Genomic DNA, 18,218 nt, shown 5'->3' with positions numbered 1-18,218 from the left:
TGGATGGTGACTGCATTAAATTAATCCTCCTTAGCCTCCTATTCATAAAGTATAAACATTTGTGTTTACATGGATAAAAGTTGTATTGAACGGAATTAATTTGTAAACACTCTATAATCAAAATAAACTACGAATAAACGAAAAACGACAGGACTTTTTGAATGCCCTGGTATATTGCTAAAATAAATTGCTAATAAAATCATTAATCTCAATTATTAATTTATTTTCATCTATATTTCAATATATTTCTATCTATATCCATATATCTAAGTTCACTTTTATTATTGTAAGGATAGTCGGCTGGTGATCAAAAAGACAAAAAAAAAAACGATTAATAAGTTAGTAAGTCGGTCTTTAGAAAAAAAATAGTAAATTCATCAATCTTCTGACTTGAAAATACATTTTAATAACAAAGAAAACACAAACATATATATATATATATATATCCGATTTAATTTAATCGGCATACTTCACTGATTTTTCCTGTTCCCATAAAATACTGCAGTTCGGTTCGTAATTTTTTAGGGCATTCTTATAGAAAGAATTAAAAAAAAAAATATATTCTTACATATATATTTGATAATATATATAAAACATACAAATATATAGAATATATACAAATAAAGGATTGGAAAGCAGTGAGCGTTGTATATATTTCTCTTATATTTATCAAGATGGGCTATTTAACCTTACTGTTAGTGCATCAGAGGATCCCATTTGCACTTAAGTGCGCCATTAAATAGGCTTAAGTGCTCGCCGCACATCTTACGGCGATATCTTCTCAGCTACCGAGAGTACTATCTTCTTTTAAAGTATCTTCTGAAATTTTTATGACCTATTATCTGCTACGGTTTTAATGACCTTTTTAAAAATTGAAAACCTCATCAGCCACGTCGTAGACTTTTTCAATTCGTTTCAATTAAACGCCATCGTTATAAAAATTAAATTAAATATAAAGGAGAAATAATAAATGAACCTGCAAAAATTAGTGGACAATAATTTCTGATTTTTTTTTTTTTTTATAGAAATATACATTGGTGACGGAAATTGATCTTGGGTTTTATGCGTTTAATTATATGGAGTCGTTTAAGTTTATTTTAATTTGTGACTTTATGTTGGTTTGGTTTCTGTAGTGTTGATTCGATTGATTACAATTCAATCAATCATATGACATGTATATATTATTTCTTTAATTTATCAAATTAAATTTATTTATAAATAATTAATATAGCGAGATTTCCAGTTCCGCAGTAAGCAGGAAACTATAGACATGTAACAAAGTGATAACTAAATATCAGATGAATGGATATAAGAATACGACAAGGGAATATATTTAAAAATATTTGTGGTTAGTTATTAATTCTAAAATAGTTTACTATAAAACAGCACACATTGGGTTTTGTGGCGAATGGTACGTCACCAAAACCTTTAAGGAGAAATCTTCCGCAACCTATTCTATTTCCCTAAAAGATGAAAAAAAAAAAATTAAATTAAAAAAAAGAGAAGAATACTAGAAAATATATTAGATAATTCATTTTATGGAAAATATTTCAAATACAAATGAATTTATAAAAATTAAGTTTATAAAGTTGCTGATATGGAAGGGCATAATTATAGTAATTTAAGTATTTCATTAAATTTATTATATTTAACATTCAGTTTTTAATAGTATATGTATCATTATGATTTTTATTATTACAGATTCAGTTTTTTTTTTTTTTTGCAAGTATCAATTAATTCATGGTAATAAATTCATTTTAACAAATAACATTCCTATTATACACTCCTAGTATTTTTTTTTTTTTGTAACCGTTAACGCACCATGTAGCAATGTACATTGTGTGATAACATACAGTGACAGTTCATATTGTGATGGAAAATTTTGCATTATCTCTTCAAATGAAAAATAAAAATTATACACGCTTAATTTGACACAGGCAGCTGAGAATTTCGACAAAAGGATCAGAACTTAGGGCAGTTTTTGACATGCCTGGACAAACACATGGCGTTATTTAAACGTTAAAAGGACATATCTCCTAGGGTGCTGTTAAGTGACTTACAAACTAGAAGAAATAAAATCTTTACTAAATGCAAGAGGTCAATGTGAAGTAAGAAAACGATGATTTTACAAACGGCAATTTCGTCAAAACTGTTCATAGATTAATTCATAATTAAGGAAATGGATTAATCACAAAGTTTTTATTCAAACAATATTATGATTTCTTTTGAATTAAATATCGTCAATCTTCTATAAAAAAGGCGAATTAAACAACAAATTGTATGTTTTGGGATTTTGACGTTTTTATTAGAATTGTCATAGATAGTTATTTATAGCTTTAACTACGTAAAACATTATCAGAATATATACGAACTATCAAAAATATAAATCTAATTTTTTTTCATCCAAAAATTCACAAACCAAGTAAATTACTAAAATAAACAAATAAATAAATTTAAACTAAAATATATAACAATAGTAATATAACCTTCCGAAATTGTTGTATTAGTCGTTTGGACAGGGCAAGGACGATGTGTACTAATAACTTCAGTCAAAGATTATCATGTACACCTAGTTTCCAATGAAATTTGTTTTGTTTTGATTATTTTTATTTTATAGAAAAAAATAGGTAAATAAAACCATGTTTCGTGGCAATGGTTTCTCTTAGTATGAGGTCAGCTAGGAATAAAAAAACTTCAGAATATGATATGGTCAGCACAAAAAAGGAATCATTACAAAACTAATCATCGTCAGTGTGAACTATGATTCCGAAAGTAAAACAATTCTGACCCAACAATTATTCAAATTAACTAAATATGTAATATCGCATATTACTTATAAAATTTTCAAAAATTGACTTTTTATTTTATCAAGCAGTTATTATGTCTAAGCATATTAGTCCATTAAAATACAATTTTGGTATATAGTTAAGAATATTGAACTAAATATATTTGAATATTATAATTCTTTTAATTTGTTAAATATTTTAATAAGATTAATTTTCATTTAGAAGTAAATCAATGACTAAGATAAAAAATTAAAAAAAATTGTTTAATATGCATTCCTCCACAAAGTTCCTCTACACCAGGACAGCAGAAGATAATAACAATATACCACGGGGAAGAGGAAACGAAGGAAGTCCTTTAATAATAACAAGTCTTGCCAACTTTGCCTCTAAGTGAGCCCATGAATGCCAACAGCACTCGTCAACTTTCACCTTTAGCGCCCGTGTGTCACCGCGATTGCACTTCACGACTAACACTCGGGAAATACGAATACATTTTATTTCGCTGATGTCAAACGCCAAGACATTATATTGTTCGAATTACGAGTTATTATCTGACTCAGTTATTGCTTGAGAATTTTTTTCCCAGGTTTTAAGCTGTCAGTGAAAAAAGATGTTTAATAGGAGTTATGATATAAAATAAAATGGTATTATTGAAGTAAAAATAAAATGAATATGAACAGTTGCTATTAATATACAAAAAATTAATATTGCGTATCTTATTTCTGATAAATTGATTGATATATCAAACAGTAATACCTGAGTGTACGGCTTCATCTTCATCAAGCTTGAGCTGCCTCCTTTCTAAGACTTTGTCGGCGGCAGAGCTGATGAGGGCTTGCTCCTGATCATCTTGCAGCTGCTCGATGACGATAAGCGGAGGACTGTCCTCCGGCTTACAGCTGAGCAGAGAAGACGAACTCCTCGTGAGCTTCCTGGAAGAGGATCTCCGGACGAGGGCTAGAGGACTCCGCCTGCTAGGAGGACTGGGCTTGATGGCTTCGAGCGCCTGGGCCGAAGAGGAAAGAAGTTTAGCGGATACCTTGAGCAGGGGAGAACGAACCCTCGTAGCGGGCGAGTTCGGAGGCTTCGGCCTAGGCGAACTCCTCCTTAGGGGCTTGACCCTCTCTTCACTGGATCGCTTGATCGAGGGGGCCCTAGGAGGCGGAGTCCTCGACTTGGGGTCCAACGGTACGTAGAAGACGGATCGCCTCCTGGCTGTGGCAGCATCGCTATCAGACAACATTGCACCGCAGGCTACATATCACACATCACGACAACACTTCACAACACTGATGATTCACCTCCGCACCAGCTCACAGCACAGCGCGGACTGAGGGACTCCACCGGTGTTCGGGTCGGTTCGCTTCTGTTCGGCTACCTCCGTGCCTCTCTCCGGCTCCATACGTTCCTAACTTTGGTCGCGTCCTATGGCCTCTCAAATCTTAGGTCTCACCACTTCCATCTAATTCCCTAATACGAATTGCATTGCCACAGATAAGTAAGACTAAATTTATTTAACAAAAACAATAAATAATGAACAGACTAAATTTTTTATATTATATGTTTGTAAAAATTATTTGCATTTTCAAATGCAATGAATATGTCCTCATAGAACAAAATCCAGCGTATTAATAATTAATCTAAAACCTATATCAGTCAAGCAAAACATAATTTAAATATTTACAACTAAAAAAAGTAATGGTATTATGGAAAAAAGTTTGTTTCGATTACATTGTTTTGATTTTCAACATAAGCTCTCAATTGATGGGATCCAATTTCTACCACCAAAACATTGTCAAAATAAGCATGACCATATTTACTAACCAAAAGAACAAATAAACTTATTTATTTTATTATAAAATTTTTATAGAAATTATTTTTACTTCCCGTTTTACAGCGCAGTATGGAACCATTTATTGGTCCATTTTTTAAAATTCCATAATGTTAAGATTTTTTCCCAATCTTTGTTAAAGAAAGATGGACGTACTAATTTTAATTAGGCAATCTTGTAGGAGATCGTTTGAGGGAGAATTTTGGGGACTTATCCAAAGCTATTAGATGATATGACAAGCTCAACCCTCCCCCCCTCTCTCCTTCCGACGTTTTAAAAATACCATAATCCATTGAATAGATTAATTTAATTATTATGTTTTTATTTTAGTTTTTTAAATAATCAAAACGTGAATGAACAGCAATTAAAGTAGGTACACCAAACCCACGTTTGTATTCTTCTCGTACTTCAATTGTTTGCCAACCTAGTTGAATCAAATTTAGGATCATTTTCTGCATGAACAGCAATTAAAGTAGAAATGCTCAAACTATATTGATAATAAAATCATAATGATTTCCTTAAAATGTAATAAAATAAATTAAAAGTAAGGAAATGATATAAGCATCGTTACAGCTAACCCAAAGAAGAAAAATGAAACATAAAATAAAAAAAATCATTTCTGTAGTTCCTTGATATAAAACTAATAGAAAGGTGAGAATATTTTTTATTTAACAAGCAGTAGAAGACGTTTACTAGCTTTAATTGAACCAAACACACATAAAAGAGTCATACGTTTTTATATAGATATAAATCATTATTTTTAGTTAAAAATATTTAAAAATCAACATAAAGAAATATATACCTCCTTAGTTCCAAACATATACACTACAAAACACTGCGTTGATGAAATACATGTAATTAATCTACTTTGTGTTTCAAACAAGAAAATGTACTAGGTAGTATTTAATGTTTTTGCTTTAAAAGAACTATATTTCAATTTTTCCAGTGAAGTAGTATTATATATATATATATAGTCTATTATAAATTCATTACATAACTGTGCTACCTCCTTCTTTACAAATTGCCTTTACAGTTAGCAATGCCAAATTACTAAAACTAAGCGTACCGTCTTGGGCTAAATATATTTTGTGAGGATAGGCCACAACGAAGTCGTGACTGGAGGACAAAGAACCTGAGATTGATGATGCTTCGGACTGAACGCACCTGCCCATGAAGAACCTCGTAGAGTTGTGACAATTGAACTATCGATTTGACCGGTAATTGCGAAAAAGATTATCTGAACTTTAATACTTGAAAAAAAAAGTGACCGGTTATTTTAAAGCAAATAGAAAAAAATACACACGTCTAATACGTAGCTCAGTAATATATCAAGTATAAAGTAAAGTAAAAAAAAAATCTCGCTGCTCTCCCCCCCCCAAAAAAAAGAATAAATAAAAACGGATGTATGAGCCGGTGGATTTGTTCCGCATTAGACGGTTTCAGGTTTTTTTTTGTCTGAGCACTTGTAGACTGGCGGGTCCTGAAGTCATGTCTGAGCTTTATTAAGTAGAATTTAATGGCTTAAATTACAGTCAATTATCAAGAAATAAAAAAAATCGATATAAATATATAAAGGAATTAACGAATAGAGAAAATATACCACAATAAACCATTAACCTGCGATATTTGATTAATAAATATTTTTTCACAAAAATATTATTAAAAATGTTTTATCCTCAGAAAAAAATATATCTGACGAGTTTTCTAACAACTTTAGGATGATTATTTAAAAAATAAAATAATTTGGAAGCACCTGCTATAGATATGTTAAATTTTTGTTGAGAATATTGATTAGTAACAACTATTTGATAGGGGATCGTTTAAATTTTAAAATTATTTGAATATATTATAGTGGTAAAACATTAATTGACAAAAAAAAATTACATTTAAGAAATGAGTATACTGACTTTTGATAGAAATCTCCTCGTATATGCTCCTTTCGCCAGCATATTAATTGACATAGTTACAATAAAACAGCAAATGTGTGATGAAGTCATCTATAATAAAGCTTACGTCATGACAGTTCCTGCAATAGCAGTAAACTATCACCGTGTAGAAGGCCTTTATACTTGAATTGTTTCTAACACTATCTGTAAACACTTATTCCTTAAGTGACTTATAATGTTAGTAAACTTACCATTGATCACAACATATTATCCTTGTGAATCATTGGACATCGATGGTAGTTGATAGTTCCTATTTATCTGAAATTATAGTTATTAAATAATTTTAAAGGTACACCTTTTTTATGTATTTATAATTTATTGAGGGTGTTGGAAGGACTTATACTGAAGACTTAGCCTGGATACAGTAATTACAGACGTGAATATATAGGACTGTATTTAGCTTCGCCCTCATTGGTCACTGAGACGGAAGAAACTCTCTCCACCTTAGCTATAGCCAGACTTAATGTGGTTTTTTTCATTTAATGATACTTAATGCTTATTAATATTTATTTCAGGATGTATCACTGCAGAACGGAGATTAAGCAGTTTCAGTGCTGGAGGCACGCAACGAAAGTGACCTAATAAAACGAAAAGACACCTTGTTAAGTCAATCTAAATCAGTCAAGATAAAGATAATGTAATGTAGAAGGTATAACAATTACTGTTGTTTTCCAATAAGAAAATAATAGTAATAACTGGGAAAATAAAATAATAATAACAAGGGAAAATTTATTATTTTCAATTAGTTAGTACTGTACTGTTACTTATCGATAATTCCACTAGCTTTTGGACAGTCTATAGAGCGATACAGTAAAGGAAGAAACCTCTGTATACGGCAATACTCATATCTTTGGAACACATCGCAAAATAAATCTAGAACTTTGTTTTTTGTAGGACGTGCTTCTATTCAACAATATGTAATAATGACCAAATAGTTTATTAATAACAGAATATCTCTGGAACTCCATTCCCTCTAACATACGTCATATTCCAACCCTTCCCTCGTTTAAAACCTTTTATTTAATTACCTTTTTCTTCACCAATCTAATCCAATATTATAATAGTGTAGATATCTTGTAACTATCCTTTTGTTTTGTTTTTATTGTATTAAGTCAGTTAGTATTTTAATTTTTTATTTATATCTTATCTGTATTTAAAATTATTTATATACAATTTTAATAAAAGTTATAATTAAGAGTGGCCTTGCTGTTTCTTTGGCTTAAATATAATTGTGAATTAAAATTATCTTTATAATTGTTCGAAAGGGACCTAGTCCTGGAATAATAAACTATTTTTCATTTCATTTCAATAAAGAAGACCCCAGTGATTTAATATTTATCGTCTTTTGTGGGACAAAGAAAATCATATGAAATTTTAATAATTACGTTTATTGAAAACATATTATGAATTGTATGCAACATGAAAATTAGGATAATATCTCCCAGTCTATACGGTCACCCATCCTGATGATGAACAAGGTATTTTATCTTTAATTATTCAATGAAATGGAGTACCACTTCTTAAGAATTACACCAGCAGAAAAACACGCATACGATGAGGAAGCTGAGATCATCTATGATAACGAAACTATGTGTATGCAACATTTCTATGAAGTTAACATAAAAATGTAAGTCACGTAGTTTCTTTCCATCACAAAGCGTATTGCTTTGTACTGGAGAATTAATTAACAGTAGAATTTCATCACTCCGGTTAAATAAAATTTTTTTCGTTCTCAAATATTTGTTTGCTTATTATACAAATAAGAAATAGACTAGAGATAAGTATTAGACGAAACTTTAGTTTAGAGAAAGCAGATTCGTGATCTTAAGTATTGCTACTTCCATAGTAACAATTTCCTAATGATTATTTACATAGCTTGGCTCTGTTCACTATTCTTTTTCTAAGTAATGATTTACATAAGGTGCATAAAGAAACAGGACTATAAAGAAGATTGCCATTGAATCAAGTAAAATACTTCACTGAATTGTGAATGCTCCGAAGTGGCTTTATCACTAATGAAAATTTTTCAATTTTTGATATAGACAAGGAAGTATTTAGAGGTATATTCATCGCAAAAAAATCTATAGATTAGTCTAAAAATAATCATGTATTTGTTTACCATAGTGCCTAAGGGCAATGGTTCCCAACCTTATTGACGGTTCGTTTTTCAGTTGTTTCAAATCTTTTGGTAGAAGAAGGAAAATGGCGGAGCCTTTAGGTAGAAATAGAAAATAGAAGAACCCCTACATTATTTGATACATATAAAGTCATCGGCCTTTTCAGGAAAAAGCTAACAAGGCTAGGACACATATACAACACCTGTGCAAAATTTAAAGAAAATCTGAGATGATAAGGTACAAAACGGTGTTGCCTACAGTCATACAGAAGGGTTGGCCCAGTGAATAAAAAATATATATATAAGTATAAGATAAGAAAAAACACTGTGTACACAAGAAAATATTACAAAATACTACAATAGCTAAACTACAACTACTAAGAAAAAAAATACAACCTGATGTAAACTTAAAAGTAGTCACAGATAATAAAAAATATTATTTAAAATATAACTAATTAAAGATACAATATATAATCATTTCTTTATGTAGAAATATTTAAAAAAAAAACTGTGAAAATATTTTTAAAAAATTTTGAACGGGAAAAAATTACAAAACAAATCAAAATTTCTTGTTGAATCAACAATAAATAGAAACGAAACAAACTTGGAAATAAATAGAAACGAAACGAACTTCGAAATAAATAGAAAACATTATTTCCTTTGATTTGGCTTCCTAAAACTGAATAAACTTACAAATTGTTGTCTCACGTAGTCAATTTATGACATATTTGTCTATATATTTTTCTCTCAGTGAAGTTAAAGCTGGGTAAACTAAAATATTCAAAGGAGCTCACAGGAGAAACTGGAATCAAATTGAAATTTATTTCTCTACAGATATATCCAGGAGTTTAAAGATATATAATATAATATAACGAAAAATTTGACTAAATGTTTACGATTAAGAAAAATGTTAATTCACTCAATCCATATTACAATTTGTAGAATTAATAATTACATTAAAACCTTTGTAAAACATTTTTTTCCAAATTATCATGAAAATTATTACGATGACTAACAAGAATTTTATATCATAAGGGAAGAACATTTTTTTTTTTTTTTTTTAATATCAACTACAGAGGTTTTAATATTCTCCAAAAGTGCGAAAAAGGTTTATGTAACTCAAAACTGTTTTAGTAATGAGTTAATAAATAAATTGTAAAAAAAAATCAAGCAAGAAATCTTATTTAGATTTTTTTCAATGTTTCGAAAGCAATTACGCTTTCCTTTCAAAGGAACGTGGACGATTTAATTTTTTTACCTTACTTTCTGTTAAATGGTGGAACATAAGAAATCAAATGACGAAATAATGACTTTCTCTTAAAAAGACCAGTACTTAGGCTAAACGTAAATTTTAGAAAAATCAAGTATTATAAAGTTTCCCAAAATAAGGTTAAGTTCATCCATGGAAAATAATATGCATAAAAATGTACTAAGTTTAACAATAAGTAGTAATATCTGAGTAAATAAAAACTATAAATAAAAACTTCTCACATGCTTCCAAATAAGAAGGTAAATTACTAAGCAATCATAAATTAATTATTTTGGGTATAATGGAACTGCCATTGGACCTCTACAGTAAGCAATTAATTAACCTGCAACATAAACACGTTAATGTCAGCTTTACTAATGAGCTCTCCGCACTACACAAGCGTCCGATAAACATGTTTAGTATCCTGACATCATGTATACACCCTAATTGGTTAGTATTACATAACTCGGAATATATTACTTACAAATAATAAAGAACAGGCAGATAAAATAAACAAATGACTATAAATCGCTATGAGTCATTGTGATAAAAATGATTTTTAAAAAATTCCAACTTGTTAAGTTGAAAATTTAATTTTTAAAAATAAATAAAGTGATATACTTATATAATATTTTCTTAAAATCTAGGTGTAAAATATCTTCATATTATATATTGTGGAGGTATTTTACACCTAGGTATTAAGAAAATATAAACTTTTACCAAGGACATAGTGTGGACTTCAAGACTTAATAAGTAGTAAAAACATTAAATTAAGAATAAACAGAGTTGTTACCTAGATTTGGATCATTGATCTAATAAATATTTTGAGGTTCTCACAAAAGAAGGATATATTTATTATATTGTTTAATTTTTTTTTGGATTAAGAGTTAATTTAAAATTTTAGGTTAACAATTGATAAATGATTTCCTAATTGAATTGAATCAGTATAAGTATTCATTTGCATTTAAATAAATGTATTAAGTAAATATCATAAATGAATCCATATATCATCTGGAGTCCTTATTGCCATCCAATGGGGTTGACGGGGTTGGGGGTCTCTAGGCAGAATATAGGTAAATTTGTAGATTGGTACGAATGTCTTCAAGATGATTTATTTTGATTACTCAATTTTAATTTTCTTTACTATTTTGCTGTTAGTACTTAAGTTTATATGCGAAATGTATATATTATTTTATATATTTTACCATTATTATTATCCACTTTATTTTATATTTTATTATTATTTCATATATTTTTTTATAATATAATATGTAAGGTGCAACTGAATGCTAACAGCCTTAATATCCATAAATCTAAATAATATCAATAAAAAGTTAATAAAAAAACGTATAAACGTTCAATTTCTTAACTTTGTGAGGACAAAGACATTTTCTGAGATCTAGGGTTTCCCTCATTTTTCTAGATGTGTTACACCCGTGTTATTCTTTAGACAAATATTTGACCGAGGTAGGTACTGATTCTTTTTACTGAACTTATAAAAATGAACTGCAGAGCAAGTTTCATATTGAATAACGAATTTAATGGCTGGAGTCGAATGTCCCAAAGACAGGTTCTATTAAGGTTAAGTGATATTAATTTTTTTGTGAAACAATTGTAAATTTATGAAATAGATAATCGCTTAAAATGTGTGGAAAACAGCTTTAGAATTCGGTTGGCTAAACAACGTTGGATTTCGTGTCAGCACCCAGAATATATGATAAAAAAAAAAGTAAAAAAACCTAAAAATCAAAACATTTTAGACAGGTGCGGGAACGCAGATGCACGGTTCTAGATTTACGAGAAACCCTAGACTATTAACTTGAAGATGTGAATAACGATAGCTAGCTTTAAAGTCGGGGTCTTTAAACCTGGGCAGGATGTGTGAGGCAGGTGTGCCCTGGCAAGCAGCTGCTGGTTATATGGTAGTCACTGTTGCTCTCAATGTGGGGGTGATGTGTCTGGCAAGCCATAGTTCAACCACAATAGATCTTGTCAAAATACGGTTTAATACAGTCTATTTTAGAGTTAATTCAGGAGAAAAATTAGATGTAACTTAAACTATCGATGTATTAACTTTTACTTAACTAATTACTAAGGTAAAAAAGAAATTATATCTTTTATTTCTATTTATTTCAAATGAATAATACATAATTATCTTATTAGTTTTTACTAATTATTAGTCAAAATAGTAGTTAATTATAAAAATAAACAACAACGTATAGAGGGATTTCTCAATCTACCCCGGGCCTTGACGAGATGAATGAAGTCCATTTTAAATTACGATATTCGTGTTTATGTAAACACATAAAATGAGTTCACAACTCTAATAAATAATGTAATACAAATTTATCTCATACATAAATGTATGAGATAGTGATGCAAGGGTCAAGAACAGCAAAAAAAATGAAAAGAGAAAAAATCGAGATTTATAAGGCACTAGATCTGCCAGCTCTTATATATTCTGTCTAATATATGCACTATATTTTGGCCTCAAGATCCAAAAGTATTTTATTTTCTCTGTTTTCGTTTAACTGAAGAGTTTCCATTATTTATTGTATAGAATCAGCTTATTCTATGAAAAAAAAATGCTTTATTTTAATATATATTTATATTTTAGTATGACTAATGCATTTAACGATATTAATTTTTTTAAAAAAGATTTAACTGATTTAGCTCTCTAAATCTAAAACCGCTTTTTTCGTCTCCAATTTGAAAGTCCCTTTTTGTTTTACTAATCTGTACAAGTTTCTAGGAAATAATTAGATCAAGGCCGGAAATAATGGATTTTATTATATTTTTACTGTATTTGTTTTATATTAGATTGGCCTGTGCCATACATGGCCAGCATAACAATTGTTAATGTGGCGATTTAATCTCAAGCAAAATAGACACAATTTAATTTTTTTTAAATTAATATTTATAACGTTAATAGAATAAATAATTATAATAAAAATAAATAAATACAGAACTCATAGCAAGTCATGCAATCTTCTGGGCTTCAGTCTTCGAGGTAAAGTTCAATTTCCTATATTGTAAACCACCGTCCCTTTAACTGGTAGTAACTAAGCATGTTATTTTGTATAACATAATTCGATGTATTCATTTATCGATTTCAATTATACTTCGGGATGTTATTGAATATTTCTTATAAAGCAAGAGGCATCTACAGCGATTCTTAGGACCTTGTTTAAAAGAGCTTTGTGAAATTTTCCTATAGATTATTCAGGCAGGTATGTATCATTAGTTTCCTTAAGGAAAAGGATAGATTAACTACATAAAACGTACAAGTTATATATTTGTTTAAAAAAATATTTCATGCCAGCTGTATAAATGTTTTTAAATACTACAAACGCAATACACACCTACACACATACAAGAGCTCAAGAGGAGTAAAAGGCAGTTATCTCACCCCAATTTTTTATTACTTTAATAAGAACTGTGTATAGTTGCTAGTAAAAATTGATGAGTCTGCCAAGTATAGGTAGGTGGAATAAAAAATTGCGGCTGTTTCAAAATTATAAAAAAAATTAGTTTTTCATTCGGACCTCTATATCTCAAACCTACGAGAAAACCTAAGAGATCGTAATTTAAAGAAGAGTAAATTCGCTAAAATATGAGTCCTAATAGAGCTATTTACGTTAAATAGTTCTCGAGATATAGCTTTTTAAAAAGCAACATTTCATAAAAATGTTGTATAGAACATACTGAAAGATCAATAGTTAGTGAATTTATTTTGAAAAATTTATATCTCAAAATCCATTTGACGTAGAGATGTCTATTAGCACTCACACTAAAGCTAGTTTAATGAGCTATAAAGTGTTTATGACGTTCATTTTCGTAGGAGTAGTAGTTTTCATGAAATTTTCTAAAATAAATTGATTTATAGTAGTTTGGACAAATTTTCATTTGCTAAATTTATATTCATCTGTGAATATCATAAAAACTACTACCCCTACGAAGATAAGTGTCATAAACTACTTTATATTAAGTTTAATTTCCTTTATTTTTAGTGTTGGCAGACATATATCTCTAGTTTTATGAGTCTAGAGATATTTTTTCTCAAATATCCAACATTTTATACGAACAACTAGAAATTAACATTTTGTGAGTTTATTTTGTCTACTACTTCTAAAAAGATAAACATTATTAACTAATTTATAGAACATTTAACTAGCTTTTATTTGAGTGCAGGCAGATATCTGTACGTCCAATAGTTTCTGAAATGAAGTTTTTCATATAACAAACTTATTGTCCGAACAACTATAAATAAATTTATTTCAGCAAATATCATGAAAACTACTATTTCTACGAAGGTAAAGGTCATAAACTAGCTTTAATTTAATTGCTAATAGACATCTGTACGTCAAATGATTATTGAGATATAGATTTCTCAAAATAGATTCACTAACTACTGTATTTCAGTTCATTTTTATGAACTGTTGCTTTTTAGAAGGCTATATCTCGAGAACTATTGGACGTAAATAGCCCTATTATGGCTTATATTTAAGCAAATTTACTCTTCTTTAAATAATGTTCTTTTAGGTTTTCTAGTGTTGTTGGTAGTTTTTATGATATAAAGCTCCAAATGAAATATTAATGTTTTTTTTTAGGGGTTTGAAACAGACGCCATTTTTTATTCCCCCTACCTATACTTGGCAGACTCATCAGTTTAGACTAGTAATTATACATAGTTATCAAAAATTGAAGTGAGGTAACTGCCTTTTTTTCTTCCCGGCTCTTGGACTATAAACGACAACAAATTATCTCAGTAGAATTACGAAACAGCTTTCTATGGCTCATAGATAAATATAAAAACAAAACAAATATAAAATTGTATAAATATTTTATTTTATAACTTCATAATAATAGGTTTATGTTTAGGACTAATCTATAATAAAAAAATTAATTTTTTTCAAACTTTGGCCCACTTATTTTCCTCTCTATTGTGAATGCAGTTAGTAAACATGAAAATGAATTTTTTTGCCTGTCCATCTGCAGGAGACAATGATGTTCCGCCTACGTAAGTTAACATCTGCCACCGGGCACATCCTGGTACTCCACCACACCCATTAAGCAACGCAATATCATCTCAGTTTCGTAACATTTAGAGTTCATCTGCTTATACACTTGAGTACACAAAGATAGTTTTGTACAAGTGTACAAGATAGTGGTTGAACCTATGACTTTTCAATTATTTTCGTATTCTTAGCGTTTAATTCACTATTCGAGACCCTATTGCTGAGTTTCGTTCAAATAATAATAAAGATCATAGCACAAGATAGTAAATAGAAAATTTAATTTCGGACCATATAGAGTGTGGTACTATGCAGTATGGTTTGTAGATCATAATATGATGATCTCCAGAGCATACTGCATTTACAAAGATCTAAGCATATATCATATAGAGAGCTACAGACCACACTGCGTCTATTACTAGAAGATCTATAGACCCTACTGAATATTTTAAAAATAAAATGGAAAAATGTAGAAATAAAATTAAAATATGCAAAATAAATAGGTAACAGTTAAATAAAAAAAAAAATAAACAAATCTTTTATTACGATGTTTTATTATATTATTCTAACAAAAGAATCGTTTACCACTTTTTTTATTTTCATTATTTATTTTAAATTGTTTCCTAATTATTTTGTATAATTTAATACGCATTTTCTTACTTTCTTCATTTTTTCCTATTTAAGGTTTTTTAAATTATTCATTATGGCCTTTAAATCTTTTTATGATAAATGCAGTATGATTCAAAGATAATTGAAGATCTAGTATGGTCTGTAGATCTTAATCAAAAAGATAAAGGACAGCATGTTTATAAATATTTGCATCATGGTTTCATTTGATCATATGAATCCTTTAATGTGAGTTCCTTCTTTTATATGTAATTACTAATTATGTTTCAGTTTATGTTAAGATTCATAATAGTGAGAGTGGTGAATGACAGTTGTGTTGTGTGTATTTCATTTTTCTTAATAAAAAATTGTTATTTACATATAGATATATAATTATAATGTGATAAAATATTATAAAAAACAAAAATACAGCGAAAAATCGTCTTCGTATTATGAATATAAAAACTTATTCATATACAAGTATTAAAAGTAAATTGATTCTTTATTTTATTTAAGTGTAAATTGAAGGCATAATACTGTAAAAAAAAGAATCTTTTTCAGTGAACTAAACTTCATAAAAATAAATGAAATTAAATAAAGTTTTGTGTTCAGCCTGATTTTTTCTTTTATTCCCCTTGCACTGCCTGAATGTTAAGTAGGTCACGTAACATCCACTTTTTTAACAGTTTTTCTTCCTTCTTTTTTTTCCCCTTTTCTCAGATTTGTTAAAAACTTTACATCTGAATTTATAAATATTTTACAAACCCTTTCATGGGATTGTTTTTTTTTTAATTACTAAGTTTATATTTAATATTCACACCGTCAAGCTCATCATAGTCTTAGGTTCCTAAAATCTGATTGAAGGGTAGTGAAATATTTTATAATTTAAAGTTACTATTTATTATTATGGTTTTACACCGCCAAGTTTTTCCCCTGATTTATTATTTTTTCTCTATTAAGGTTTGGTTCAATCCTGATATCTTGAAAGGACAATTTAAAGACCTAACTAAGTCTTTATTATGCTCTATTATTCTTAGTATTTAATTTTTCTCTTTCTTTTCCACTTTCTATTCCATAATGAACATTCAAAGTCAACCTCTTCCGTCTTGGATACGAAGATATTCTCATGAGAAATACAAATATAAAAGAATTACAAGGGGGAAGTGAAAGGAGACGAGGATGTGGGGTAAGCTCTCATTTAGTAATTGGCCGAACTGCTAACTGATCCAAGAGCCCAAGTCACGATATACCGTGACTGACAATATAGAGCGCGTATAGTGTTTCGTATAGCAGCGCCACGGGTCCGAGCCAATGCGATATATAAATTAATGTATTCATCAGGAGCGAATCAGTGGATAAAAGGTCAATGGCACAGTTTTACGTGTACCAACAGTTCTTGAGCAACTCCTCTGCGGTTTTTTAGGAGCTACCGATGAAATCATATAGTCTTTCATTGTACGGTGAAAGGCTTGTACACACTGTCCAGTTATTATTTTATATATTTTTTGTTTATAATGTATATAACTACAAAGATTTAATATAACAAAATGGTACCTTATTTACAATACATAAAGTGTATGTATGATTACATTATATTATAGACTGAATATAAGCGAATAAGCATTTTAAAGAGCAATATTAATTTATTTAGAATAAATTTCCATTAAATATAAAATTGGGCCAATAATTAAGGATTACACATTTATCATAAAATAGTTCCAACATATTAAAAAAAAATGTTAACAATTTTTAAACTAACTATGTGTCTAATTGAAATTATGTAAGTAATAAAAAAAAATCATTTATTTTAAATATAAAAATTATTCATTATGTAAATAATTAAAAAAATTATTTATTTAATAAAATTATTTATTATTTATTTAATAAAATAAATATAAATATAGGGTCTTGGATACGATGATATTCTTAGGACATAAATGTTCAGTAATTTAAGATTTACAACCTAATGGCTTAAACAATCTTAATATTTGTTTTTGCTAATTCATTAATAAACGCGTATTCTAAAATTTATTAATTTTTTGTCTGGACTTGTAGATATGTAGTACTCTATAAATAAATGGAAGTTCGCTACAGATTTACTCAACTACTACGATTTACTTCTACCACTTGAAAATTTAATTGAAAATGATTACAATTATGAGAGATAGTTGACCGTGGATGATTTATACAAGGAGAAGATGGTTGGGGGTGCGGTCAAAATAAAACACAAATAAGTTGATGTAACTTATTTAACCGTGCCAACATTTAGAATTTCTTGCCTTAATCAGGGCTAAGGACAGAACAAGATAACAACCTATGAATATAGAAAATATAAACAGAATGACATAAAGAAAAAAAAATTACAGAATGAAATTAATAAAATAAAGTGATGAGTGAAGTGGAAAATAAAATGTATACATTGGTAATTGAATAAGTAGATAACAAAATTAAGGAAATAAAGTTATATAATACAAAGAAATATAAATATATTAGTTATTAATAATTTAAAAATTAAAATTATGGAAAGGAAAATAAAATTGAGAAACAGAAAATAGACAAAGAGGCAAAGTAAAGTTTAACAAAAGAAATGAATAGGAAAAAAATTGAAAACAACAATAATAATATATAGTGAACATAACTAATAACGTGGGTAAGGAAATTTGAGAAAA

The 18,218-nt window shown here is 28.8% G+C and overlaps 1 protein-coding gene across 11 annotated transcripts in view; it reads right to left on the bottom strand.

Moving 5' to 3' along the window:
• The window catches only part of raskol (Ras GTPase-activating protein raskol), a 758,358-nt gene that overhangs the window by 134,077 nt on the left and 606,063 nt on the right, over positions 1-18,218 (bottom strand). The window contains exon 1 of one of the 11 annotated variants that reach the window (XM_014426086.3): positions 3,543-4,115. The exons of the other annotated variants lie outside the window; for them this stretch is intronic. Coding sequence (XP_014281572.1) covers positions 3,543-4,029 — 487 coding nt within the window. The 5' untranslated portion in view covers positions 4,030-4,115. Of the gene's footprint in view, positions 1-3,542; positions 4,116-18,218 lie in introns of those variants that run through there. 11 annotated transcript variants of the gene reach the window in all.

This window comes from Halyomorpha halys, unplaced genomic scaffold (genome assembly GCF_000696795.3).
Source record: "Halyomorpha halys isolate HHAL.00 unplaced genomic scaffold, Hhal_1.1 Scaffold550.1, whole genome shotgun sequence".
NCBI classification, from domain to species: Eukaryota; Metazoa; Arthropoda; class Insecta; order Hemiptera; family Pentatomidae; genus Halyomorpha; species Halyomorpha halys.
The sequence above is the reverse complement of the archived record's forward strand: the minus strand, read 5'-3'. Positions and strand labels throughout refer to the sequence as shown.